We start from the raw sequence: 27,466 nt of genomic DNA, 5'->3' as shown, positions 1-27,466 counted from the left end.
AAATGTGGATGTTCATGTGAAGAATGTCTCTGAGGTTGAAGATAGCATTTAAAATATGGAAGATTTTTTTTTTGCTTATTATTTCATAAAAGGTTTGCTTAGAGATGTTTGTCTCATGAATACTTCTATTGAATGTTACAAGCAGCTTCATTAGGAGTTTTGGAGACATCCTTTCTTAAGTACAGTTTTGGTTTTGTTAATTTTATTTGAAAGGCAAATTCCATTACAGAAGGAAAATTCTTGTTGTGCAGTGCAAAAACATATTAAAAATGTACACTAACTTCCTTCCATGTGTATGTTACAAAGCACAAATAAGCTGTAATTCAGGAAGTGCCATTTCATATATTTAAAGGGAAGATTTTAAAAATCACAAAGTAATTGAGGTTTCTGAGGTTCTAGAATACATTTTTCAAACACAGTCCCTTGTGCCTTTTTTCCCTATAAAACAGCACTGCTTTTTGAGTCTTGTAGAGAGCAGAGTGGCTTCTTTGAAGTCTGCAACTAAAGTGAGTTGCAATATGACATGGAGAGAGACACCTTTCAACAACTTGTAATACGTGTGTTCTTGTCCCGTAAACTTAGGTAATACTTTTGCAGAAGACACTCAATCAAACCTTTTATTGGACAAAATCAGCACAGATTTTCTATAATTCTGCCTTTTTAAACACAGGGAAGACCTAGTCCGTTATTTCAAATGTCACCTCTGTGTTAGCTCACAGTATATCCCAGTTATGAAAATGAAGATAGAATATCATGCTATGCATAAGTTTTTTTCAGTATTTTATTTTGTATCAGTACAGTATTTGAAAATAGTTGCCCTGAACAGCCAGATCCAGCACAGACTGCAACAATGAAAAATTCAATGGAGTGCTTTTCCAGAGGCGTTCTCCTTCCCACTGCAAATAAAATTGATTGTCACTTGATGGCAAAGTGATTTCTTTTCTCTCAAAATGCACTTTATTGTCAGCAACATAATTTATATCAAGCAAGCAGTGACTTTCATCAGTTTATAACATCTGAAGATTATGTCTGTATCCAATAGGAAAAAATCTTTATTGCTTTGGTCTTTCGTATACAGCTACATCACTTTGATTATTAGAACCTTAGCTAAAAATATCTTTCACTAAATCATGGCTAGGTTTACTACTTATATATTAATTTTTTTTCTTCCTTCCAAATTGTGATATATGGCTGAATATCTGGTCCATTAGGTTGTTGGGGTTTTTTTTAATCTCTGTGGAAACTAATGAATGAATAGAAGTTGATTAAGGAGGAGCATTTGGTCTGTTATTGATATAGGAGATATCTATAGACTACCCCAGAGATATCTTTAGACTACCTGCTACCTATTTTCATAGAAATTAACCCTTTTTCTTCACCTGACAATATCAACTATAAACAGGAACCCATAGCCACACTTCTAAGCCTCTAAGGAACAATCTTTGATTCTGCAGCATATAATTATATCTTCATAATATATTTATAATTATTATATTTTGTAATTTGCAGCATTATAATTTTAAACTAAAACTACAGAATAACATATATACACATATGCACACACAAGCATATTCTATATCCTATATACCTATCTCACGGGCAGTTTTAGCAGTATATTAGCAGTTCCTTAAGTTTTTGGCTCACGCTAGAGCAGCACTAGGTGTTCCCCAGGTGGGGACATCCCTGGAACGAGGCAGGCCACCGCCGGTGCGAGCACGTAAGGGGGCTGAAGTGTCTGTTTACGTGGCTGTGGGTGGAGTGGCCACTTCCACTAATGCCTGACTAAATCCTCGTGGGGTACAAACTCAGCAAGTGAGCCACACACCTTAGTGTTATCAATCACATAATACGAATTAATAAAACACAAATACTGTCCAATATACAGTGAAAAGAGCAAATGGAACTTGGCTGTTCTAAAGTTCTAAAATACTCCTAAGGAGTGTTATATTTCTAAAAAAATGAAGAAGTAATTTTTAATATAATGCTGGTTTTCATGAACATTACATTTCATCTGCCGTTTACTTTTATAGCTTTTCTGGATGAAAATCAACAGTTTGTTTTGCTTTGTTTCAATATGAGATGAATCAGTTGCTTATATGTAGTTTAAGCTGACTAAACATAACAATGGGTACCCTTTGCTCAGTTAATATTCAGGTTTGTGTTTACTTAAAAGCATATTGTTGAACAGGCTAATGGCTAATACAATACACATAGGAGAATGTTTTGAGCCACATGCCTCTTGTGGACTTTGATGGGAGTTTTATCGCTGTATCTCCATTTATTGTTTTGAAAGGGTTCCCCACAGAGCTAAGAAAGCCAGTGTATTAGGTGATATTAGGCTGTAAACATAAGTTATTTTCTAATAGCTGGTTTAAAACACCAGCTAAAACATCAAAATTTTTAATTACAGAATACGTGGTGATTATTACAATAAAATAATATCTAATAACATACTTGAATGACCTAAATCTGCAACTCCTTTTTGATAAATTATACTCCTTTGTACTAATCAAGGGTATTATCATTTAAGTTTAAAACATAATGCTAAAGTTGTAAGATTAAATGAAAAAAGCACTAATCAGAAAAAAGTCTACTGACTAAACTATATTGAATTCAGTATTTTTCCTAGTTATTTTATGAATCATATATTCTTTAACATCTTCAGCACCTATTTTAATTCCCAAACATTATCTTGTTTTTTAAGTTTAGACAGAAAGCACAGAAGTAAGGGTTTAGTATCGATCTTTCTTTTCTGTCACTGGGCTTTTGCTCATTCTTGGAATGCTTTAGAGCCGTTTGGCTTTTTATTTGCAATTTACTCTGAAATTAGCTCTGCTTTTCTATGCAGACGCATCTTACATTAACTCTTTCCTTTATGCTTAACACTCTCATCAACTTTACCATGGGCTTGATTGAGTCTTGAGTAATCAGTTGGTCTTTTTTGTTCCTTGGGACCCATTTCCACCATTATTAGCCAATTCTTAATATTTCTGAGTACAATATGGCAGTCACAAGTAAAAAATACATTGCCAAAAATCTAACAAAATTTTGACAGAATTTCTGCTTATTGTGTTCCCACATTTCATTTTAGCTGCATTAGAATAGCTTTGGTGTAGTGCTAGGAAATATCAAGCAAATAAAGTAGGTGATATCTAGAGCAGTTGTATGTACTTCAAATGTCATCAGATGTCATTGGCAAAGCAATAGATACACATTGCCCTAGACTCTCCAAAAAAGTGTAATTCAGTTCCCGATCTTAACAGTTCCTGGATCTTAACAGTTTCTGTATTTCTCAATCATTAAGCAGAACACTAATATTCCATTTGGTAGGTATTTTAATATGTGTTTACACAAAAGTGAGAGTTGTTAGGTTGCATCATATACCTTGCCGGCTCCATAATCCAAATCCCATACATCAGGAACTGTTTGGGGGAGATTTAAATGGTATTTCTTGTAGACAGTGTTGGTAAAAGAACTCTCTTCTGTAATTGTAAAAGGGAACTTCAGCTTCAGGGATCACTGGTAACTTACTTCTGTTGTCTGCTGAGAAACTAACACTTCATACTGAGCAATTGGCAAGAACAAAACTCGGTCTTATTTCATGCATAATCTGTACATAAATTGTAACTGAAGGTGACTTTTCATAGCAAGTATCCAGGGTCAGACTCTTGGATTGAGCAGGTTCTCTCACTTTCATCAGTCACCTCTTGAGCTGAGCAGACAGTGCCACTAATAGCAACAGATTTTGTCAACTGTACCCTTCTGTTGGAACTTTTTTATTTTCAAAAAATTTAAATGACTTCTGCCATGAAAAGGGAATTGACACAAAAAGCAATATGAAAAAAATGAAATTGATTTCGTGATAGAAGCTGATAAATTTGATTAAAAGTTCATACTTTAAGCTGCTGCTTTCTTTCATTGACTTTTTTTGCTTAGCCGTTCACTTCTGCATCCCCTTAGCCAGTTTGTGAGCTCAGTAGGTATGCTGTTCTCAATAATTGTTGGGAGTTTCTCTTCTCCCAATTCCATCCTACACTTCCCTGGTTTTCTTTTTATCCTTCTAATTGCTTCTTTGCCATTTTCTTCAGAGAATCTTTATTGTAGTTAATCTAAGTGAGAAACCTAATCATCATCTTTGTGATTTATACTCCAGATACCATTTCCTCTATTAAAAAAAAAAAACACAAAAAACCAACAAAAAAACCCCAAACAGATAAAACTCATCCCATCTTCCTGTTATGGACCTGTAGATGCTTAGACATCAACTTAAAGACCAACAGGAATAATCTTTCCTCTTTCAGTGCCTTTCTCCATCACTGTCAACTGTATCAGCATGTCAGTTGTCTTAAGCTTGGAGCATAAACAACATCTTGAATTTGGGTATCTTTCCTATTCTTCACATCCATACTAAGGTACAGCATTTTAAGCTGTGCGCTGAGCTGAAACTCTCATGCAGGTTCTCCACATTGCAGTTACTACAACTGCCCTCTTTTCAGCACATGACAAATGTCATCTTGTCTCATTGCTGCCACTGTTCTGCACAGATTATTTTCTTAACATCTCTCTCTGCGTCGTTCCCCAGTTCCCCTTCAAAGCATCAAATACAGGCAGTTTGTTTTCAGTTTTATAATCCTTCACAGACTGACTTCACGATACCCATTTTTCCTCATAAAGCAGGAAAAAAAATGAGCCATTAATTTCCTACTTACAGATTTTCAGATAAGCCCTATTGTACTTTCTCCTGTGCTGTCTGTAATGATTGTGAGGTACCTCATTATCCTCCTCCAAGTCAGTCATTCCGACTTCTCCAGTTTATGCATAGAAAGCTTAGGCACATATATTGCCTGCTATCATGACAGGTATTTCCTATCAGTCTGTCACTGTCATCTCATGTCTTCCATAGGACAATCATTTTACTCCGTGTCTGTGCAATGCCTACAGTATGGTCCTGGTCAGCAACATGGAAACCTTCGTACACTTGCAGTAATTCCCATGCTACTGCACCTGCTACCGCTTCCGAGTCTTTCATTGCCTCTGTGATTTACCATGTGCATTGAAGTGCTTCGTTCTAACAGGATAAAATACAGCCTTATAATTAATTTTTCTGCATTACTGATTCGGCTGGAAGTTTTGGTGGTCTGACCTTTCTGGGGGACAAATCATGCTCTTCTTCTGTGGCCTCAAAGTCTACTGAAATTGCAGAGCACACACATCTCTATTGCATCTATTAAGAAGACTCAGTATTTTCAATCTACAAGAAATATTTGTAAGTGTCTCAAAAAAAAATACGTTTTTTAAGTAAGACCAAGAGATATGATTCAAAAGGACATTCAAAAAGCCTTTGACACAGTCCTTCACAAGTGATTATTAAGAAAACTGAATAGTTCTGGGTGAAAGTTAAAGTTCCATCGTAAGTTAGAAACAAGTTAAGAGACAGAAGATAAAGTAGGAGTAAATTGTCAATTTTCAGCATGGCAAAAGGTTAACATTTCTGTCTACCACTGACCTGTACATTAAACAGCATTGTTTAATATATTTATTAATGAGCTGGAAAATGGGCTGAAGGATATCATATGTGTCAAAATTTAAAGATGACCAAAAACTTATTTAGCCTTATCAAGATTAGAGATGACTTTGTGGCACTCCAGAGGAATGTAGAATGGTAAGTAAGTGAATGCCATGATGGTAGAAGAAAGACAGTATTGATTAGTATGAGACATACCGAAGGAGTAATTTGACTGCTTACACTGATAATGTACCTGTTTGCACTGGTTGTTAAAAAATAAGAATAATCACAGTGTGGGAGAGAAAACAAGTTGTATCTTCTTATAACAGCCACATCTTTCCTCAGTCTACAGTAAAATGGAAACAAGAAAACAATCCCAAGGTTTATGAAAATTGAGAAGTGTGCTGACAAAAATATTATAATACCGTTTTTATTTTGATGTATGATCTTGTGATGTTACGCTGAATTTGGGATGTTTCATTTTAATATGAAAATACCGCTCAGTAGCCTGAAGAAGGATCATTTCTTTTTTTCTCTCTCCACAGATACTTCTGTTATGCAGTCCAACTATTTCAGACCATACATTGTGTCTGTATGTAACTCCTAGCAAAGCTGTACTTTGAAAGCCACAGGGGAGTGTGGTTTCATCCCCGTTCATATGTATCTCTGTGTGAGAGTCTGCTCTGTATAATAGTTTTTATCAGTGAGCTATTATTTCAAAACCAGGGTAGTTGTTTTTGTATATAAAATATATTCTAAATACAAATCTCATTTAGGTTGTTTCTAAAAAATGCTAGCAGAAATTCTAATATTAATAATGCTAATAATAATTTCTTAGTTGAGAAAAAAAAATAGCAGTTAATGTCTGTGAAATTTCTCTACTCCCTAAATCTTGAGCAGATAGAAGAAACTTGTCATTTGAAAAACTGGTGGAGCTTTGGTGCCTAAAGACCATGATATCAGGTTATTTACCCAAGTCAGTTACCCAAACTACACTAGAACTGTCTTTGTACAGATAAGTGAATTTTTTAATATATGTATATATATGCACATTCTTGTGAATTGTCTGTAGAGGCTTTTCATATTTAACTTACTTGTATAGTGCTTTGTTCTGCTTTATACTCAATCTTTCAGTCCTTTCCTGTTATATAGTTTTATGATTCTAGGCTTTATTAGGAACAAAATATACCACAGCCTCTTCATTGTTTGTATTCCGGGAGCACTGTATTAGTTGCAGTCTGTGTATTACTTCATAGAAAACTCTTACTTTTTATGAGCCGAGTCTCTTCTTGGAGCAAGTGCTTTGGTATCTTTGCACAATTCCTGCCAAAAAGGTGATCCTCATTCAGTTGTCTAAATGAGAAATCTTTCACCTGAATTGTGCAACATAGGAAAGCATGAGACTTTTGGTCGTACTCCTTCCACTTCTGGCTCTCTAGGCTTGGACTATATGCCCATGAAGAATATTTGTTGTTTATCCTATTTAACACTACAGTCATATCACAGATGCTCCAAATACTGTTTCTCTGCTTCTGTTTTGTTTCTTTTTTTCCTGTGTATCCTGTCTTATTGGGATGCCAGTAGCCCGTGTTCATGCGTAAACTGGACTTCTACTCCACAGAACATCTTCTGTTCCTGTCTAAAGAATGTGTAAATCTCATCAGACTAATTGCAGCTAGGCTAGGTCAGGACCCTGAAAGATGAATGCCAAGATTTGTTGGATACAGTCCATAGCAACCCTGTAATAGTCCAATCAGGAGGGACATGAGGTATAAAGATTAAAACTCCAGTCTCTACATCCCTTGAAGCTGTCCTGTTCTTTAAGAAAAACACAGCATTGCCTTCTGATTGCCATTAATAACCTATCTTTTTCAGTGCAGTATAGTCTTTTTCTTAAGACCTTCAGAATGAGTCTTAACTGATATTTCTCTAACCATCCCCTTTCCTTGGACTGTCTTTCATTTTAGGATTTCATACTTTTAAAATGAGACACTTCCTTCTTTTAAGAAAATTTATTTAGCTACACTAATCTCTTAAATCAGCTGAACACTCAACTCTTGTCCTTGAGGACACGCTTTAAAGGACCTGTCTTTGCACTTCTTTAGATCTTTGGGCTAGAAGAAGTTGTAACTAGTCATACAATAGAGTTTGTTGAGAAATCTGTGGGTGAGAAACACACACTACCGATAGAATGAAGAATTTATTGGAGGATGCAAATACAGACACGTGCAAACACACAAAGACAGGATGTCGGGAAGTTCAATACAAAATACTAATTATTCCCCGAATAATAGAATTCATGTTTCCATTTCACTTATTACTTAAAATTCAAGAAAAGTCCTGTTTTACTTACTCAAAGAAATTTCTTTTCTAAGTATGCATGTAAAGAGTACCAGTACCATTCTGTGAACCTGAACACCACCAAACTACAAGCTGAGCACACTGTAGTTTCTTTCTTTGTAGTGGATGATGCACATTTTCAGTTGGACTTTTGTCACCTTGTGTACCGTAGTATGAAACCATGAAACTACAGGTGACAATTCATGTTTAGAGTAGTAGGCCTTTTTCTAACATGTGTGCCTAGCATAAACTGCCAAGTACATCAGGAAAAAAGCCATTTTTTGAAGTGAACAATTAATTACAAAGAAGACCAAGATAAAATGGGAAAGCAAAAATAAAAACAAACCAAGATTTTAGTTTTCGAAAGAAGACACACTCTTCATTGTCAGATTTCAGCTGGTTTTAAAGCCTGTTGAGTAGTTACACATATGAGAATAATTCCAGTTAATATATATAGTCCTTTAGGACTGAAAATATTCTTCAATTTGTCCAATTGACTAAATTCCTCTATGAACCAGCACACTGTTGGCTCCCTTGATTCTCTTGAATTGTTCTGCCACAGAGATATGTATCTGCTCAACAAAGAAGGATGCTATGTCAGCTATGGAAGTGTATGTAGAAAATTACTATATGTTTCTCATTAATGATTTCCTGCATTTATAATTGCACAACAGCTGTAGATGTTGGTAAGACCACTTCCTTTACTAAACGATGTCTGCAATATATGTTGGGGTTTTAAGTATTTGTCATGTAACCCTTGGAAGAAAGAAACAACATACGGAAAAGAGAAACTACTTATTGCTAATTTTATTTATTATATTAATCTTTTCATCATCTTTTTCCAACCTCACCTTACTCTAGGACATTTTAATCATTTTGTTTGGTGTTCTGGTTTTGTTATCTGTTGTGTTTGGGGTTTTCTTTATTTGAAAAAAAAAGAAAGCAATGCCATTGCTGGAAGGATGGGGGAGTGTCCTGCACAGCATTTTTCACACTTCTGAGCAGTATCCTCTTGACCTTCAATTTAACTTTGAGACAGTCACTCTTATCCAAGAACTGATTGCTCAATCATTTTACCTGAATGGTCACATCTTTAGGAAACAAGATACACACACAAGAAGGAATGGCTTACGGTTGACTTCAAAGCCTCTTGTGCTTTGCCAGCTTGCAAGGTTCCTTTATGTTTGGAAAAGCTGAAGAAATAAATAATTTGTGGAGGGCCTTGCATGTGAGGGCTTTTAAGGAAAAAAGCCATTAGCCACAAATTCTCTGAATACCTTCCTGGGTGGGGAAGTTCAGAGGCACTTATTGCACTGTTTACTCCAGCTGTGACATGCAGATAGCAGGAGCACCTTGGGGCTGAATATGTCGTTTTCTCAGTGAGATCGCAAGACTGCTCTGACTACATCTGCATTGGGGACCTTATTTTAGTGCTTTCACTGAAGCTCTCAGTGAGGAAATATATAATGTGCAACTGAATATGTTTCATGGTTCTACAGATGAGAAGGGAAGGGTGTTCCTTAGGCATGTTCTACAGATGTGTGTGGTCACCTGTGCTTGCTTGTAAAATAAATCTAGGGTAAGCTTTGTAAAGCTACAGCTAGTCATGCATGCCCCAGGCCCTCTAACTGAGAAGTTGCCTATTTTTGCATGTTATACCAGGTCAAAATTCAGGCTTCTAATTACGTTGTTTATGTCCAGAGGAGTATGACAGTAGGTGATACTGAGTCAGATCCTAATATCCTGTGTTTGTGAGTGCCCACTCCAGATGCGTTACGAATGGTGGGCTGGGTGAGATGATAAGACAGGATAAAAAACTTGAGAACCTTCCCTTTTACGTTCTCCCAGCAATGTGAGGCTCAAGAACCCTTTGTATTCAACAGCTTGAAATAGATTTTTCATCTATGAATTTTAAGTTTATTTTTGAAAACATGTAAAGTTTGAGGGTTTTTTCCTTGCTCGTTCTGCCAAAATTAGTACTTTATTTCTTTCTTGAATGTATCAGGTCCTGTTTCCGGGCATTGAATCTTGTTAAACTTCGGAGAGAATTAAGAGAGAACAATGTCAACATCCCTATCACAGGATCAGACATCTTGGGTCCTGCTAATGCTCTTTGTGGTTCAGAAGCTGGAGATCAGCTTCTTCAGCAGCTGAAACCTGGCAGATTTAGACTAGATTTATAACATTATTTAGTTACAGTGAAATCATTCAAGTTCTGTATCATGAGTGATTCCACATACCAGCAAATCTCTGCACAAAAGCTTGCAGGACACGACTATGGTATCTCCCTGTAGTTGCCTTCTTTCTCTCTCTGTCTTACTCAACCTGTTCTCCTTTTTTCCTAGACAATTATCTGGTGATTTTGGAAGTAAGGACATTTCTTTATTTTCAGGATCTCGTCTGCCATTCAGTCTGACTCTTATAGATGGAAAGAATATAAATTTCTCTTCCAAACAGACAAATTTTTTTTCTGTAATCAGCTGGGAAATATCCTGGTGACAGCTCTTTCTTTGTTTATATTCTACACATATGCCAAAACCCGTAAATACCTTTTCTCTGATCAATGTTCTGCTGTATGGTATTGAATTACAAAAAAATATAATAGCATATACAAGGCTTATAGAAATCAGTGTCTGTAAACTGAGTATCACTGATCAAGCGTACAAAATTTGAAAGGTAAGGTTGTTTCTTCCCTGTTCTCTTGAAGTTGTTTTTTCTGATGAGTAGACAAAGAATTATAATATGGAGTTTCATCAGTTTACCTCCTCAGAAAATTTGTCTGTAAAAATAATAACTCAGATTTATTCCGTGCATTTTAATTCTCCATAAGAAAAAATTTGGAGGTGGTGTTAAAGTTAAGCAATGCTGCCGAGCTAATGGAGAACTGTCTGTAATTTTATTCTGGAAATCTTCTGAAGACTGAAGTTTCTGGCTGCCTTGGAAGCTTAGCAAGAGGAATTTGTCTCAGACATTGCTTACTAGCATCCAAACACAAAAATCACCAAACTTGGTTTGTTCTGAGTAAAAAGACAAGCAAAAAAAGAGCCTTCATACAAGGATTAATTTTAGTACCATTTACTTCTCTGTGCACACTTTATGTTTAGATGCCATTTATAAATATCTTATTATCATTTGTTAAATTTTATGACAATTTATACCATGCCTGATGACTGTAATTCATGCATTAAACATGCACACGTATTTTAACAATATTTGCATCTTATAATATGCTTTGTAACGACTTGTCATAGACTCATCGGTTAAACATTTATTTTACAAATGCATTTTGTAATATGCTATGGTAATAAACTATAAAAAAGTTGTCCCACCTTGTAATATTTTCAGATGGATGAATAATGCATAACAAATTCTACCTTCATTTAAAACATGACCTCTATTGTGATGAACTCTGATACATTGTCTGGATTTGTGGTGATCACCGAGTTGTGTGAGGTGCTGTCAATCTGCTTTCTGATTAATTTTTGTAGCTGATAAATTTGAATTAATCTGTAAATATTTACAAAATAATATGGTTTATTTTTTCTATTATTTTATTTTTATCCACCTGATTTATTCAAACCAAATGTACCAACCCCCATCACGCTGTGAGCTAATTTTCATTCAAATCATTTCTGGAAATTCAATTCAGTTCTGAAATTGATTATAAAAATGGTGATTGTTCCCTTGCTGGCTGCCTAAGTTTGTCATATGTATCTCTAAAGAGGCCTATACTACTGTCACATCTAATCTTATGAGCCATGTAAAACTGAAGGGTATATAATATTGGAAAAGTTTATACTGAGCTACTACACAATACAAACATGTTTTTACTATTTATAATTTTTTATTTGGGCTACATCTGATTTTATATACTTTTTAACTTACAGAAATTTATTCAAAACAAAATTTTGCTTAAATTGACAACAGTCAACTTATTGACTATCTGACTTCCTGAAGTATCATGCTGATTTTTTCAATAGTTTTGTCAGTATGAATGTTAGTACCTAGGATTCCGCAGCTGGTTTCTCTGTCTGTGTGTGTGTGCATGTGTGGATCGTAACATTTTCATTCATTTTATTCCACAACGAGAGTTTTTCTTCAAATTTGAAGGGAAAGAAGGGGATTTGAGGGTTGGTTGGTTTGTTTAGGTAGGATATAGAGTATTATAGGGATGTCCATACATCCAGTGATAGAATGAAATGAATGAAGATTTCAGCAGTGTTCTTCATTTGTTGCCTTCCTGTACCTGAATGAAAATCAAAGTGGATGGAGGTTTTACTTTTGCTGTTCACCTGGAATAACTTTTAGGGCATCACATCTATCTGATGCAGTCTGAATGTGTGAAGTCAATACAGAGTAGTCTGGGTTTACATCTTTTTAACATAAATACAAATGACTAGTTCAGGTGCATACTAATGGGAAGTCAACATTAGATAATTGGTCTCTTGGAAGCAGGCTTTATTTCACCAGACAATAGATGGTTACACATTGTCTCTGCCATTCACCTTAATAGTCCAGGCTCAAGAGCTTTTTGTCACCATTCATAGTCAAGGCAATTTTAGTCAACACATTGTTGTCAATGCACAGTCAACACAGCTTAAGAGATAGTTTACCCGATCTAATTTAGATATCTAATTAGGATTTAATGAATTGTGCCACATAAATGCCTATTTTTCTCCTTGGATTATACAGGTAACCTCAGATGACTAGCATAGGGTAGACTTTTTGCATTCGGTAGAGTGATATCCCCCCCATTCCCACTTCTATTTTTCTTCCTTTTTTTTTTTTTTTTTCCTTCTAAATAAATTACTGCTTATGAAATGAGCCAGGCTTATTGTCGATAGAGCTTTACCTCTTTACACACTGAGCATATTAGACTACATTCTACATAGTCAAACACACTCTGTTTAGATTGCATAAATTCTGTTACGGAAGTCTCTCTGCTCATGGGGAGAATAATTAATTCCATTTCAGTTTGCTATTTCTTTGTTAGTGTTTCTCATTAGGTGAAGGCAAGCAACTAGTTCCAGTTGGGATATAGTGTTCTGGTGATGTGGCATCTATCCTGTAGCATCGAGACTAGGAAATACTCATTCTACGTAGGCTTACAAGCATTCATGAAACTTTAGACTAGTCATCTAAGTACTGAAATGGTTTTAGTAAAGGTGAATTATTTAGTCTTCTATCACAAACACTTTGCCATCACGTCTCCCTTTCTTTTAAGATGGTCTCATAATTTGAATAACACTTGCTGTCTTAAAATCCAAAATGCAGCAGTCATTTTTTGTGGGAAAAATTTACCTATTTTTTCCCCAGTGGTCATTTTTGTTAGAATCATGTTGTCTTCTTTACTAATCTTTCAAATGATGGATTTGACTGTGGTATTTCATAGAGAGTATGGTGACTTCTAGAGTTAATTTTATAACAATGTTTCTAATGTGTAACAGTTTCACTGGATTTCTTAGTTTTAATTGTGCACACTATTTCTTTGAATACATCGAAATGATGCAGTATACTGGTAGTTTCTTAATTCTCATCTGTTATATTCTCATCTATTATAAATCACATTATGGTTGCACAAGAAATGCAGTAAACATCTGTATTATGTGATGGGAATTTCTTTTTGTAAGTATGCTCAGAAAGCACAGAGATTCCACCCTTCACTATATTTCTTGGCAACTTGTCTTTCTTTCACATATATCAAATATATATGATATATGTGCTTTTGTTGTTACTTGGCTGCTTCAGGATTTCTGTAGTTCAGATTCATTGCATTCCTTGTGTTCTTGGAATTGCTTTTCTTCATTTCAGGTACAGAAAAGCCTATTAGACACGTTCTAGAAATTTGTTTCTCCACATTGCATATGTCTGTTTATACATGCACATACACAAGTGTATATTTACATAGGCAGGTATCATATGTAGTCCTAGTACAGGTAATAAACTGCAGGGTTGTTCGTCATGCACTTTTCTCAGCTGAACTTGGCTAGTCTCTTTCCTTCTGTCATTTAAGATCTCTACTGTTAACACTAGCAATAATTTCCCAAGGTATTATTTTCTGTTTTCTCCTTTTTTTTTTCTTTTGCATGTCAGTTCTTTTCCCAAAAGCACAGTGACTTGTGGGCCAGAAGAGAGAATGTTTGATCCAAAATTAGTGACAAATTCAGTATCTTGCCACTTATTGAAGCCAACAGTAGGGTCTTTGTATCACAGGTTAAGAGGAGATTGTAGCTGCCTAGTAGATCACACACTTGATTTAAGCACTGGGAGGTTAAGATGCAATAGATTTTTCAAACTACACTATTCATATACATAAAAAAATAATTTTAAAGTTATTTCGGTATTTCTAAGATGTAAAAGTTATCAGACTCCTTCAGAGGTGCAGAATTAAAAAATTACCTTTATAGAAAGGAAAAAGAGCTCTGTGATGCATTTTAATACATTTTTGAAGATTTTTTAAGCTAGCTTTTCTTTTATATAATCCACATTTCCTACATACATGATGATGTGATGTTGTATAAAGGTTTTATTCTAGTTTTGTTTGGGGGAATCTGCATAAATCACGTATGGTTTCACCATTTGTGAATAATGTGGCAACTCCAAACTCATGCCAATGAAACCATCATAATATCATATCATGTACTGTATATAACATACATACACACCAATAACGAGGTAGGGGATAATACTGAAAATCTCTTCCCTCCAGGCTTGAAAAGTGACCAAAAAGTAGAGGTCACTTTTCATGCCTTGGGAAGAATAGATCAAGAAATTTAAGCTCCAGTCAATACCTATAACTTTAAAATGTATTTTAATGTGCTGCAGCTTCAGTTACCCTCAGCTGAAGCTTCTCTATTTTAGCTTACAGGGTCTTGTGACCTCAGCCCATAGCAGAGTTTCAACAGTAGTAGCGACAGCCATCTTGGATAAATGTAAGTGAAATTTTTCCTCATTTCTATAGTTTCTGTCCCTCACATTCACTTTTGGAGTTTTGTTTTTCACTCAGGATGTAGTCACTATTCCTGACAACACTTCTGCTGTGTGCCAAGTAGCATGATTGACACAAAGTAGCTGTAAAGCAACTAAGTGGGACCTCTTGCCTTTTAAATGTCACAGTATCAGACTCATCTTATACTTTGAAATGCCACTATGATGGCCGTGCAAACTTTATTTTACCTGCAGCTAGCTTGATGGTAGTTTTCATTATCAACTGTGATTAATCTGCAAAGAGAGAAATAGTACAGAAAGCCTTTGGCCGTGTAATCTTGTTTTAGCTAACACTAAGGATGAAATCTAGGAGAATTCAGAAAAGATTCTCCTAAGGAAAAGTTTGCCTTCTTCAATCAGCTTTACCATTTCAGTTCTGCTTCATGTCAGATTGTGGTAATCCATTCCCAAACTTAGCTCTGCATTCACTAACTGTTATATAAATCTGTGGCTGGAGCTGGAGCTGGAAAAGTATACAGTTCATACGTACTGCCTATGTAATGACTTCCAGAAGTATGAGATAAGGAAAGAAGGGCATCTGCCCACTATTGGTTTCTGAGGAATACCAAATACCGCAGATGCTATTAAAGACGATGTTTTTTCAATAATTGTCATGTTGTTCTAATGGTGGCAACTCTATGATCCTAATACAAACAGAAGAAAATAGAAATAGGGTTATTCATTCAGAAAATCCTGTCCTGTATGCTGATAGCCTTAAGAAGCTGGCATTTAGTCGTAATGTACAAAAGATAACTGGACTTAGGTCTTGTATGTTATTTAGTCCTGAATTGGCCTTTGTCTGAATTCACCATTTGAGAACAATGCGGCATCCTTGATCTGTTAAATCACCATGCCACGCCTCCATCTTCTATTTGTTCATATACATAAGTATGTATGTAACTTACAGACTTACCTAACGTTCCAAGTTTTTATTTACATGTATAGGCCATAGTTACACTGTAACACTGTAGCTACAATAGTACCTTTTTTATCACCTCAGGTAGCTAAACATATGGTTGTTCAAATGCAGCCTGTTCTCTTCATGTGACTTCATAGGATGTATCTGTCATGAACTATATGAAATGAAAGGCAGTACATAACGCAGTAGTTAAGGCTAAAACTAGCAGAAGTGAAACTGCCTCCACCCATCTGTGTTACAAACATGTCATTCAAAGACAGGTAAGAGGTAGTCTTGGTGTTTACCTGCAGATTTATAGTCAGCTTAAAAAGTCATTAGAATTCAGATCTTCTTGCAACTATATGGTTATATCAATATCTCCATAATGGATGTGAGACCAAATTGTATACAGCAGGGTCGAGAAGCTGTGAGACTAGAATAACGTGTATTGAAACCAGTTTGTGATTATCTTGAATTTCTGTGTGTCTCAAACTCCACTATGCCATGTAGGTGGGAGGGGGTCATTGTTACCAGCTACACACAGAAATCAAGTAGTAAAAGAAATTGCATGCCCAGAGTCTATTCTTTTTGACTAAAACTATATGACTGAAAAAAAGGTGTAAGAAGTGTTAGCTTGGCTGCCAGTTACTAAGCAGGAATGTACTGAATCATGAAGAATAATTCCTAAAATTTCTCTGAGGAAACAGGTTTAGTTGAAAAGCCATGCAAACTCTGAGGACCAGTGTCCTCAAGGGTAAAGTTGTTTAATAATAATTACCATAAATATTCATTTAATTTCAAAAGAAGAGAAGGTGTTCTTACATTTGTCGTTGCAAGGCTGAGTTAATGAAAGACCTTTGAAACCACTGTCAATAGGAAGTATGTATAGATTTTGAATGTGTGTGAGTATAAAATAAAAGATCAATTTGTGAGGGATTTCATGAAATCAGCACTATAATGATAGCAGTTTCAAACCCAGCTGTATCTATATGCTTATCAAATACCAGATATTTTGTTGGAGCCATGTTTGCCAACATAAATTCGTTACCACTAGAAGCTCAGTCCTGTTATCTTTTTGACGCTGTAGTGTACGTGACATCTCTGTCCCATTAAGTGATGTGATCCTTATGTACAGGAATGATCCCCCGCTTTGGTAACTGTCTCAGTCTTGTAACAACATCAAGATTATTGAATTAATAGAATGATAATGTGATTCCATACATCTTGTTAAAACAATATTCCCTTGATAATGGATAGTTAAAGTGTGTTTTATTTCCTGTTTTTATTATTTATGTAGCTCTTCCAGTTATCTTTGAACAGGGGAGACAGGATGTATTTATATATGTCAAACTTCGGGGTTTTTACTAGAATAAGTAACATGTTTAACGTTTGGTGTCTATCTAAATAATATGTAAAATATGCATACATAAATACATATCTATGTCTAAGTGCAATGTTGGGGCTTATATATCTCATTGTTAACACTTCAGTATGTTACACAAGGACTTTGAAATACAGTAGAAAGGAATTTCTGAAAATATGTTATACAAAGTGTGGTAGAGCATGCTCAGAGGTTGTACAATGTGAAAAGCTTGCTATAAAATGGTTTAAGATATTCAAAAGCCAGATGCTCACAAATCCAGCCTGCTAATCCATTTGGCCAAATAGATATAACATTACGTACTTTATATGTGATACAAACTTCTACGAATTTCAGTTTCTTTTTTATGTCACGCTATCATGTTTCCAAAAGGCTAGCCTGCTGCAAGAAGCATTTGTGCTCCATAGTAAAAAGTATAAGCTACTTCTGAGGATTTTGTAGAGATACTGAAGTAACGAAGGTACTGGTGGTATTGCAGTCATAAATATCTAGTTACGTTATTCTTGTGGTTCTTCACAATGTCTTTACATCCTCAATGTATAAAAGGCAGAGGAATGTTAGATGCTTACTAAAGACCATCCCCACAGTACATATTACTGCAAATGTAGATTTTATTCAGCCTGAAATCTCCTTCCTTTTAATGTTCCATGCACGGTGAAGTCTAGACGGTTGGAGTGAGTTGGGGGTTGTGGAGGTGGTTTTTTCAAAGATCTGTGCACCCCAAGCTCCCACTGGGTTCATTTCTAAAACCCACGCATCATGCCATCACCTACGAAATAATGGAGAGATTATAATCATTCATTCCTCAGTGCCTTTGCATCTTAAATTGGAAGGTACGCCTTGGTTTCGTTCAAAATTCGTTCATTTAAAAAATTGCTTCAGGATGTCTTACATTTAACAAAAGTTAGCAAGAGTGTGGCTTTAGCCACTTTAATGAGTTTGCCATTCAGAAGCTCCCAATAATGACTGGGTCATCAGTGCTGACTAGAAACGGATAGAGAGACAGATAGATGCATATATACACCTTTTTAGGCAGTCCCTAAAGCTTTGCTCCTTCCCCAAGAAAAGGTAAATAGTCAGCTTAAATGTCTTTAGCAACTCTATAAACAAGAAGATGCCAACAGCATGTCTTCTTCTCTATTACCTGGGTGTCCTATCTGTGTTCTCCTTCCATGTGTAAATGCTGCTCTAATTTCCTTGTGTTTGTTACCACTGTTTGATATTTGTATAGTGTTCATAAAGTTTATAGAGACAATAAAGGTATCCATCATTAACAACTTAGTAATAATCCTTAACTGCTCTTTTTAATTGAGTCGACCGTTCAGGTCTCTCCTTTTCTTCTCCTTAAATCTTCTTTTCTAGCCCTTGTTGTGGCTTGTAACTGAGTCTGAATGCCCATAATTTAGAAAACTCTTGAAATGAAATAAGCTGAGTTTTCTTTACCAGTTTGGTAAAATGATATTTTTGGCCTCTGTAGGGTTTGCCAGGGTTGGGAATAGGAACTATCCCACTGGAAAGAATCAAAAATATAACGAAAAATGTGAAATATTTTAGCAGTACCAATACAATTGATCCAGCATTGAATATTTCATTAGAGGTTCATGAAGTATTCCATTTACAACATTTTTAATTAGGACTTTTCAGTACTAAAACACTCTGAAATCTGTTACATTAATTTTGTATCAAAAAAAAGATTTTGAGGAAGCTGAAACATGCCTACATTTTCAAAACAACATCCTTAATATTAGTTTGTCAAAGGTGCATGATGCCAAAGTCAGGTTCACCTCAAAGCAAAACTTCCATTTTGAAATTTCCTTCACTAATACTTTGATAAATACATATTGCAAAAATTTGATTTTAAAGAAAAAAACCTGGACTGCTCCTAAGCAATATTTTTAACCCTTCAGCATTGCTTCTGAACCAAAGTTGTTCCTTTTCATGCTGCTTGATTATTGCTCATTTGTTATATTTCAGAACTGGATTGTTTTTCTGCATTATTGGGCGAAAGGGAAATATTGCTGTAGCACCTTATATTTTTAGTCTTGGTTTATGAAACACTGTAGTTTTGAACTTGCTTGCATTTCCAGATGGAAAATAATTTTTCAGTTATTAGTTTTAATTTAAAGGCAGGTCTCAGTGTCTTCTTACAGATTTGAAGAGCTGCGGAAGCTCTGGTAAAACGTAGAAGGTGGTATATGTTCTTTTTCTTAGGAGTACTGTAGACACTGTCTATATGTGAACTGTAATACTGTCTTTTGTCAAAAGGATAATATTCTAGGTCATACAGTATTTAAATTAATACTCTGCACTTCGGTAAGCCCAGGTCTCACAAAGACCTTCATTCCCTAGGTCAGTTCTAGGGGCAGTTGTTGTTACTGTCAAACCTGGGGGCAAAGCTGATGCTGAGTTCAGATCAGTGCTGATTTCAGAGTTGGGTCAGGTATTTAGGTACAAATGTGCATTTTCTTATGTTTGTAAGATATAGTCAAGCATAAAAATAGCTGATGAAGTTTTAATTAATATAGCAAGAATTCAATAAGGGAATAGTAGTGAAAAGCATTTGTTTTTACTATCCCATTACAAAATACTCATTTGGTCAGTAAATGGCATTATTTTTTTCATCATTAATTATATCTTTGCAAAACATTTACACATTTTTATACTTGTAAGTACATATCTACAAATAATAATTGGCTTTAATTGGTGCAAAGGAGGTTTGTGTTAAACGTCCAATAGCTTTTTGAAAATAAGCAAGTGCTGGAATAGGCTGCTGGGTGTGTTGTGGAATCTCCCTTGCTTAAAGTTTGTGAAAAGATTTTGGACAAACGTTTGTCAGAAACAAAACAGTTTATTCTGCTTTTGAAGAGAGAGATGGGCTAGCTCACTTGCCAAGGTGTCTATTTTTTTTTTGTTCTGTGATTTGCATAATGATTTTTTAACAAGAAATACTTTTATTTTAGCTTATGTCTTTTAATGAAATGTGTTCAAATTAGATTGCTAATCAGTGGTTACAGCAGTTATGCCTATGGGTATATTTAGTGAACATCGGTTTGTGAGGCTTTTTTATGAGTAATCCAAATAGTATGACAAAGAAGCTACATCTGTTACTCTTAGAATAAGTATCTGAATTCTATTAAAATAATCTCTGGGTAGTTTCTAAAACTAAATAAAAGTGAGAGGCAAATAGAAGTTTGTACGGAAAATACTTTTTAACAGAAGTCTTAGGCTCAAATCTCGCAGAAGGTTCTGTGCTTCTTTCACATTCACACTACGATGTAAGTAGTACTGAATTGTCATAGGATCAAAGCTTTGTGACTAATTGATTTTGTGTCTAGAGAGCCAAATAAAACCAAATTCTTACGAATCTATAATTTTCAGTGGAACAACACTCGGAGAGCCTTGGAAAGTACTGCTTTATTAAATGCTAGGCGCTTTTACGAAAAGAAATTTTGAGCAAGGGATTTAAGAAAATAAGGACGTAAAAGCTCGTTACTTTCAAAACTAACGGGGAAGATGTTTCCACCCCCTTCTCCATCTTGGGGCGCTGGTTGCTCTCTGAGGTGTAGGGAGTAAGGGGCTGGAATTCCTCCCCTGCCAGCCTGGGAGCAGGGGAAGAGCCGTCCGTCAGGCTGCTCCGGCAGCTGAGGGAGCCACTGGCACTTGCTAGCCCCGCGCGTAGGGTGCCGGTATTGATCTGACGTGAAACGGTTGAGAGAAAAGACCGAGTTTCTGGAGCCTGCTGGTTAACGGGCACTCCCGGCAAGTCAGGCTCTGGAATGCGGGTCCCAGCTGTGGGTTCAGCACCTGTCCAGGTTCTCCTCGTTCACTGGGGGAAGGGGACGCGGGACATGACCCTGGCCATCGCAGCCTTTAAATGAAATGCATTAAAACCCACTTTCGTGTCAGTTCGAAGGAGTCAATATTTTCAGTTTAAGAAGTGTCAAAATATTTTCTTTTTTTCCTATCTGCTTGTCAGAGCTGCTTTTTTTTTTAGCAATATGCATTTTGTATGGTTTGCATTAATTTAAGTTTAGGGTGTTGTTTCATATGGTGCTTGGCTTGAAGTGCGCTGCTTCTATTTCTGATTGAAAGGACTGGTGAGTCCAAAACATTTTTTTGTCTCTTGGTAGGCCTATTAAAGCTCTGCATTTCCCTACAAACATTGCATCGTAAGAACTTTAAAAATATGCATTCTGTTTGATAGCCCTGGGAGTGCTATATAGGTTTTTTTCTGACAAGCAGCCTCCGATATCTAATAAACCACAGTTCTGATCATCTTTGAAAAGATAAATAATACTTTTATTTTGTAAATGTGTAGTGACATCCTTAACAAAAATACATTATGCAAGAAATACCGACAATATTTTAAGGTAAGTTAATGAAGATATGTCCAAACATTGTAATAATCAAACTATTATCTGTATACAAGACTGAAGAAAATATGTTGCTAGGTGCTGCACCATTTTTGTGATTCCTCTTGAGAATGAGTTAGCTAAAATGAATGCACTCTGCCAGCTTTATTTAAAGATCCATGCTTAAAAATGACTAATTTTATAGCATGTATTTTCTGTTTATGTGCCTGTCAGTTTTAAACAGCCTTTTATATGCAAATGTGTGATGACAGTTCTATATTCTGTGTCATTTCTTCACTAGAGTTTTTCATGCTATTGGAATAATCCCTTAACAGATATTTATAGAGTTTTTACTGTTATTTTGACAAATCAGACATTGTTATTAAAATGATAAAAGAAAGTAATTTTAATACTTTTTACATTGGAAGTTCTAAACTTTTTAAAAATGATGTATGTTTCTTAGCTCTATTTTAGTAAACCTTTTACAGAAATGGGGTCTTTTTAGTTCCATTTTTTGTGATAAGAAAAATCTGTACTTGGAACTTGTTCCTAAACAGGTGTATCACTGAAGATCCAACTTTACTGCTCCTTCAGTCATTTCATTGTATGTGCCTATACCAAGTTGTGCGTTCCAGTAGTTCATTAATATCATATGCTCTACCAGTACTAAATTTGGCTCCCCTTGGAGATAGATTGTTTTGCCATAATTATCAGTATAAACAAACTCAGGCTTATTATCTGTAGTGTTTGTAGTTTGGTAAAGTTGTTGCCTTGTGCTCACAAGGTGAGGAGCTGGGAGGATTTCAGCCATATTGTCCATTGCAGTGCGTGCCTGAGGAGCGGCTGAAGAGAGCACTCTGTCATTTGCCTCTTTAGGTAACGCTTCATATTTTGATACTAAGCTTAGGCATTAATTTAGAATAAAAGCAGAGATTGAGAAAACAGAATACAGTATTTCCGTAGTCTTGAACAAAAAAGTCATTGGCAGGTGACACAGAAAGACAGTGAAAGGACAGAGACACTCACCTGTGTCTAATGAAGGAAGTGACATTTCAGTAAATGGAAGGTACTTAAATATATACTGTGCATTGGCAGTCTCCCAAGGCACTGATGGAAGTGTGTTTGGGGAAAGGAGCGGCAGATTGAAGAAACCACTGCACTGAGCTGTACTGTGAGAGCGGGAGCAGGGACTGGCTACTAGCAGAAATTTTCAAATGCTACCAGCTGCTGAAGCCGTGGACGGCTTTCAGATCTCTTCTTGACAAATGTTGTGAAACTATATTTACCCGAGTTTATTTGCAAGATTTCTGTATTATTTTCAGGGTGTCTTTGTTAATGGAATTACTGGCGTGAATCTTCTGTTGTTTGAGAGCAACACAGGGTACACAGGGCAGTTTTTCGGCCACTGCCACCCAGGAACCCTGTGGCCTTTCAAATGAACTATCAGAAAGTCCAGATTCATCTTGCCTAACGGAAGGCATTTAACGTTAGACACCCCTGTTAGAAGCTGAGTCAGTCTAACCTGTGCCCATAGTAGAGAAGAGAGACAGACATAGACAGTTCTGGTTTTACATGGACTGGATTAGTCCATGGATTTGCACATTGTCTCGTGTTGCCTATAGGAAGTGCCCAGGGCAAGTAGATATATCAGGAAGATGCTTAAAATGATGTGATACAAACCTGGCCCAAGAGTCACTGGTTCATGATAAGATACTATGAAATTCTTAAAGTTAATATTCTGCGAGGTCCTTGTCAGGCTCAGGTACCTAATAGATTGCTTCATGATGTGATACTTTCATATATTCATCTGAGGTGGGAGTTAGTATGGGACAGAGAGGGAGCTTTTGCTGTGACAAACTCCCGTGTTACAGTTTATGTTTCCCATTGGATCTCATTTTACTTCTTTAGTTCTTCTGATCTCCATAAGCATTTTTCTCTATTAGATGACACTTAGGACATTTCCTTATTAAAGTTAACCAAAAGATTGAGTTATTGTTCTGTTATTTGGTTTCTATATTATTTATTTCTGAAAAGACTAAAAAGTAGTCAAGCTAATAACTTTGTCATCTCTTATAAAACTGCCACATGATGCTATATAGTATAAGAACAGCGGCAGAAAATTCAGTATTTACACCGGGACAGATCTGACCACAGTCCTTAAAACACTGCATTTGTTACACAATTAGGTGTTTGTGTGAACAAACAGCAAGACAGGTGGCAAAACAAAATCAGGCATACAGAAACATCTACTCTGTATGTGAACGTGGCTGTATTTTATATGGAACAGGAAAATTTGAAATCCTCTCATTCATATGACACGTCACAAGAACATGAAATGCTGCACTGGTTTCTAGTTGGCGAGAACATTAAAACAAAGCAAAAGTTAGGTGCACGTGCAGTTGTAAATGCCTATGCCTATGCAAAGCAGATGTTTTTGCAAGAAAGTGAGCAGAAGATGATGATGCACATGCTAATACTTGATGTGGTGTATACAGGCATCAAATCTGAGGTTCTTGCAAATTTTGAGAATTTTCAGCCTGAGGCATTAATACTAAGGTGGCTTCTGGATACTTTTATGGCTTTTTGATCCTTGTTAGGGTAGTCCGCGTGAGGCCTTGCAAAGAGCCTTTGGGTGTACTCCCTCCCTTACTGGGAGTCAATAGTTTAAAATGTATGTTAGAGGTTTGAGAAAATAGGACATTGCGGCTTTAACATTATTAAACATGCTGGTAGAATCTGGACTGTTCTATGGCTGCTATTTATCGAATAAAAACTAAGGATTATCTTCGTCCTCCATTTGGCTGTCCTTGTAGCTCATGTTCATATGGGAATATACTTTCCATATTTTCTCCAAACCTTTTGAGAGCATTTTTGTAAAATACATCCATGTAATTTAAGAAGAAAAACGCAATAGAACTCCAAAGACTACACCAAATGTTGTACATTGGGTCATTTATTTTCCTTTTAAAAAATCCTGTACATGCTTTTTTTAACTGGAACTGTTTCTTACAAAAGTGTGAAGCCCATGTATTAATTCACTAAAGATCCATTAATCCATTTTGCTCATGTCCAAGAAACCCCACCTTTCCATTATATACCCCAAAGACATATAAACAGTAAAAGTGCTGACAAATTATTCTAAACTCCACCGCACTGCTTCTAAAATTTTAACTAAAGAAAGGCCCTTTTTAAATTGCTATAGAGAGTTCAGATTTACACGAACAGGTACCCGCAAGTTGCCTGGCCTGGCAAGTGTTTTGTTGCTCTAGTTCTGGCCTCCCTTGACAGCGTTGGTCACTATTTTCTTGCACTGTTTTAATCTGTGGCTGTTGCCAAATCTGGATGGGGAACGCTAATGGTGATGGTCAGAAATGAGTTGGTGACTGCATTGTCTCCTTGCTCTCTTTACAGCCAGCTTTCCCCCATTCACTGTCTCACAGTACAGGAGATGAATTTTCTTGTAGTGAAGAGCTAGAAAGCAGCTTGCTTCATCTGCTCTTCAGGCTCCAAGAACCAGATGGTTGGGCTGTAGACCTGCATTTCACGACTGGTGATATGGCCCCCTTTTATCACAAACTGATCAAAACAGCCTAAAAGTGGACAGATAAGGGATTTGATTCAACCACCAGATGGGAAAATAGGTGGATTGGACTAATCCCAACACTCCTCCTTCAAAGCCTGAGAAGTGTCCACATGTCAGCTGCTCCGTGGGCCAAATGATAGTCTTTATTGCTTAAATTTGACTGGGATCCATCCATTTTATCCAGAGGTAGGAGCAGCTAACACCAGTTCATACCCATGCATTCCTGGTGAATGTACATAAAGCTATAGAGTACTCCTCGGCGTTGGCAGGGTAAAGAGGGGACTTTCCTATTCAAGGCTACTTTGGCTGAGATCAAAAAATACTTCTTTTATCTCTATCTCAGTAACGTCCATAAGGTATGCTACTGATATGCTTGGATACTCTATTTTCGATCTTCTGCAACTGCAGCATGTGTCTTTGCTATGGCTGCCAAGATTTAAAGGAGAAGGGGCAGGATTCGGGATGGAAATCTTGGATATGTTATGCGGGTCCTGGGCAAGGTGGCAGTGATACGCAAATCATTGTGATCTGGGTCTCTTACCTTTCTATCTGAAACTGTCTTTAACTGGGTTCTTATGTCTTATGCACAAGGGTTACAAGGACGAGTAGCGCTTTAACCCATGTGCTGGCCACAGTTCATGCCTAGAGTATGTTTCTGTGAGCTGGAGATAAAAATTGTGGTCTGCCATTTGGTCCCGTGTAAAGTTATCTTTATTTTGCTATCAGTGACAGCTGCGTGTTGTTGCTTGAGAAGCAGGAAAAAAAAAAAGTAAATCTCAAGACTAGTAAAAATGTATTTTTAAATATTAACTTTTAATAAATATTTTGTTAATATCAAATTGATCCCATGATTAGCCACAGAACGTATAAGCAAGCTAACGTGCAAATCTAGGCATATAACAGTGTAGCCAGACTTTACATGGCCATAAACAGCAGCTGGAGAAAGCCCTGGCTCCTCCTATTGTCAATGAGCCAGTTTTTCTAAGCATCATACAAGTGAAAATTGAACTGTCTTTTCCACATCTTTAAGCCTGGTGAAAAAGGTAAGGTCTCAGCAGTCCTCCAGGAGAAGCTGCATTCTGCACCATGCAGCCTTGTAATATATATAACACTTATAAAAGGGCAGCTGCAACAATAATGCTGAGCCTGACTCTTACTTTGTTTATATCAATTTCCACCGGGATTGTACTGTTGACTTCAATGGCCTTTTAGTACACTGTGTTTACATGGATGTAAACAAGAGAAGAATCTGCCCAGAATGTATCGCGCTGTATTGCATGTAATCAGATTGTCAATATTCAACTCCTATACATGCAACAAACTAGAGGTCAGAAAGGTTACTGTGTCTGTCCTTGTTCTGAGGAGTGCAGGGGCTAAGATGCCAGAGTGCAACAGTGCACAAAAAAACCCCCATCAGCCTACACAGATCTGAAAGTCTGCTGCTTATACATATGCTTAAATGGGACTCTGGCTTGGGTATTGTCTAGCTTTGAAAATCATACTACACAGATGCTGGTCATGCATATTCAAATAATCACAACCTCCGTAATTACAAAATAGACCCTGATTCACTCTCCCATTTTTGGCACCAGTTGAAATGCTTCATTTTGGTCACCTGAGGTTCACTGGCTAGTTGGTGAAAAGAGAGGAACACATTCCAAGTCAAAATCTCAAATATTCAAGATTTAGTTGGGCTGAATTATTTTCTGATTGTGTCTCCTTTTGTGTTTACAACTTGAAGACTTTTCTTTGGGAAAGTGAAGTTGCCTCCATTTTGTATCAACAGGAATTGTTTCACACTCTTCTGCTTTTAGCTGGAAAAAGCCAACAGAAGAGTTGTGCTGCTGAGCTAGGAAAGATATTTCTCTTGGCTTTATTTTCCCTTAAAACAGAAACCCTTAGAGGGTGTCAGAGCAATTATCCACTTCTTGAAGACCTAGGAATACGGATGAGAGCCTTCAGCCTGTTGAACGTTCTACAGGATAACAAAAATGCAAATGTAGGAAATTTTAAGGTGGTGGTAATTGAGGTATCTTGGGATGTGGTTTGATTTGGGCATGTGGGGAAGGAGTATTTCAACTGGTTTGGATACATTTTCTTGGAAATTTAGAGTATCAAATCACTTTAAAATCCAATGTGCTATTGTTGGTTTGGGTTTTTTTTTAAAACCAATAGAAACCTAAGTCAGCCAAGGTCAGCAGTTCTGCTGAAATTTTCTAAGGCTGTCTTGTGTGTATTGAGAATTGAAGCACAGCAACAGTGAAATAATCCCATAATTTAGCACAGTATCCTGATTTTCTCAAATGGTTATGTAAGATTAATAAACATTTTAACTGATACCTATTTACGTATATCCTAAGAATTGCCCATAAGTAATACAATTCTGGTTTGAAAGCATACAGGGTATCTCATACAATTC

General features: G+C 36.4%; 1 protein-coding gene across 15 annotated transcripts in view; it reads left to right on the top strand.

Annotated features, from left to right (window-relative positions):
- Nucleotides 1-27,466, top strand: part of FOXP2 (forkhead box P2) — a 192,548-nt gene that overhangs the window by 92,560 nt on the left and 72,522 nt on the right. For 2 of the 15 annotated variants that reach the window (XM_010574000.1, XM_010573999.1), the window contains exons 3-5: nt 3,420-3,424; nt 10,604-10,627; nt 20,902-20,933. The exons of the other annotated variants lie outside the window; for them this stretch is intronic. In XM_010574000.1, the coding sequence (XP_010572302.1) occupies nt 3,420-3,424; nt 10,604-10,627; nt 20,902-20,933 (61 nt within the window). The remainder of the gene's footprint in view (nt 1-3,419; nt 3,425-10,603; nt 10,628-20,901; nt 20,934-27,466) is intronic. 15 annotated transcript variants of the gene reach the window in all.

The sequence above is a fragment of the Haliaeetus leucocephalus genome, unplaced genomic scaffold, assembly GCF_000737465.1.
Source record: "Haliaeetus leucocephalus isolate CR32 unplaced genomic scaffold, Haliaeetus_leucocephalus-4.0 Scaffold406, whole genome shotgun sequence".
Lineage (NCBI taxonomy): Eukaryota > Metazoa > Chordata > Aves > Accipitriformes > Accipitridae > Haliaeetus > Haliaeetus leucocephalus.
This window is presented reverse-complemented; position numbering and strand designations above follow the sequence as displayed.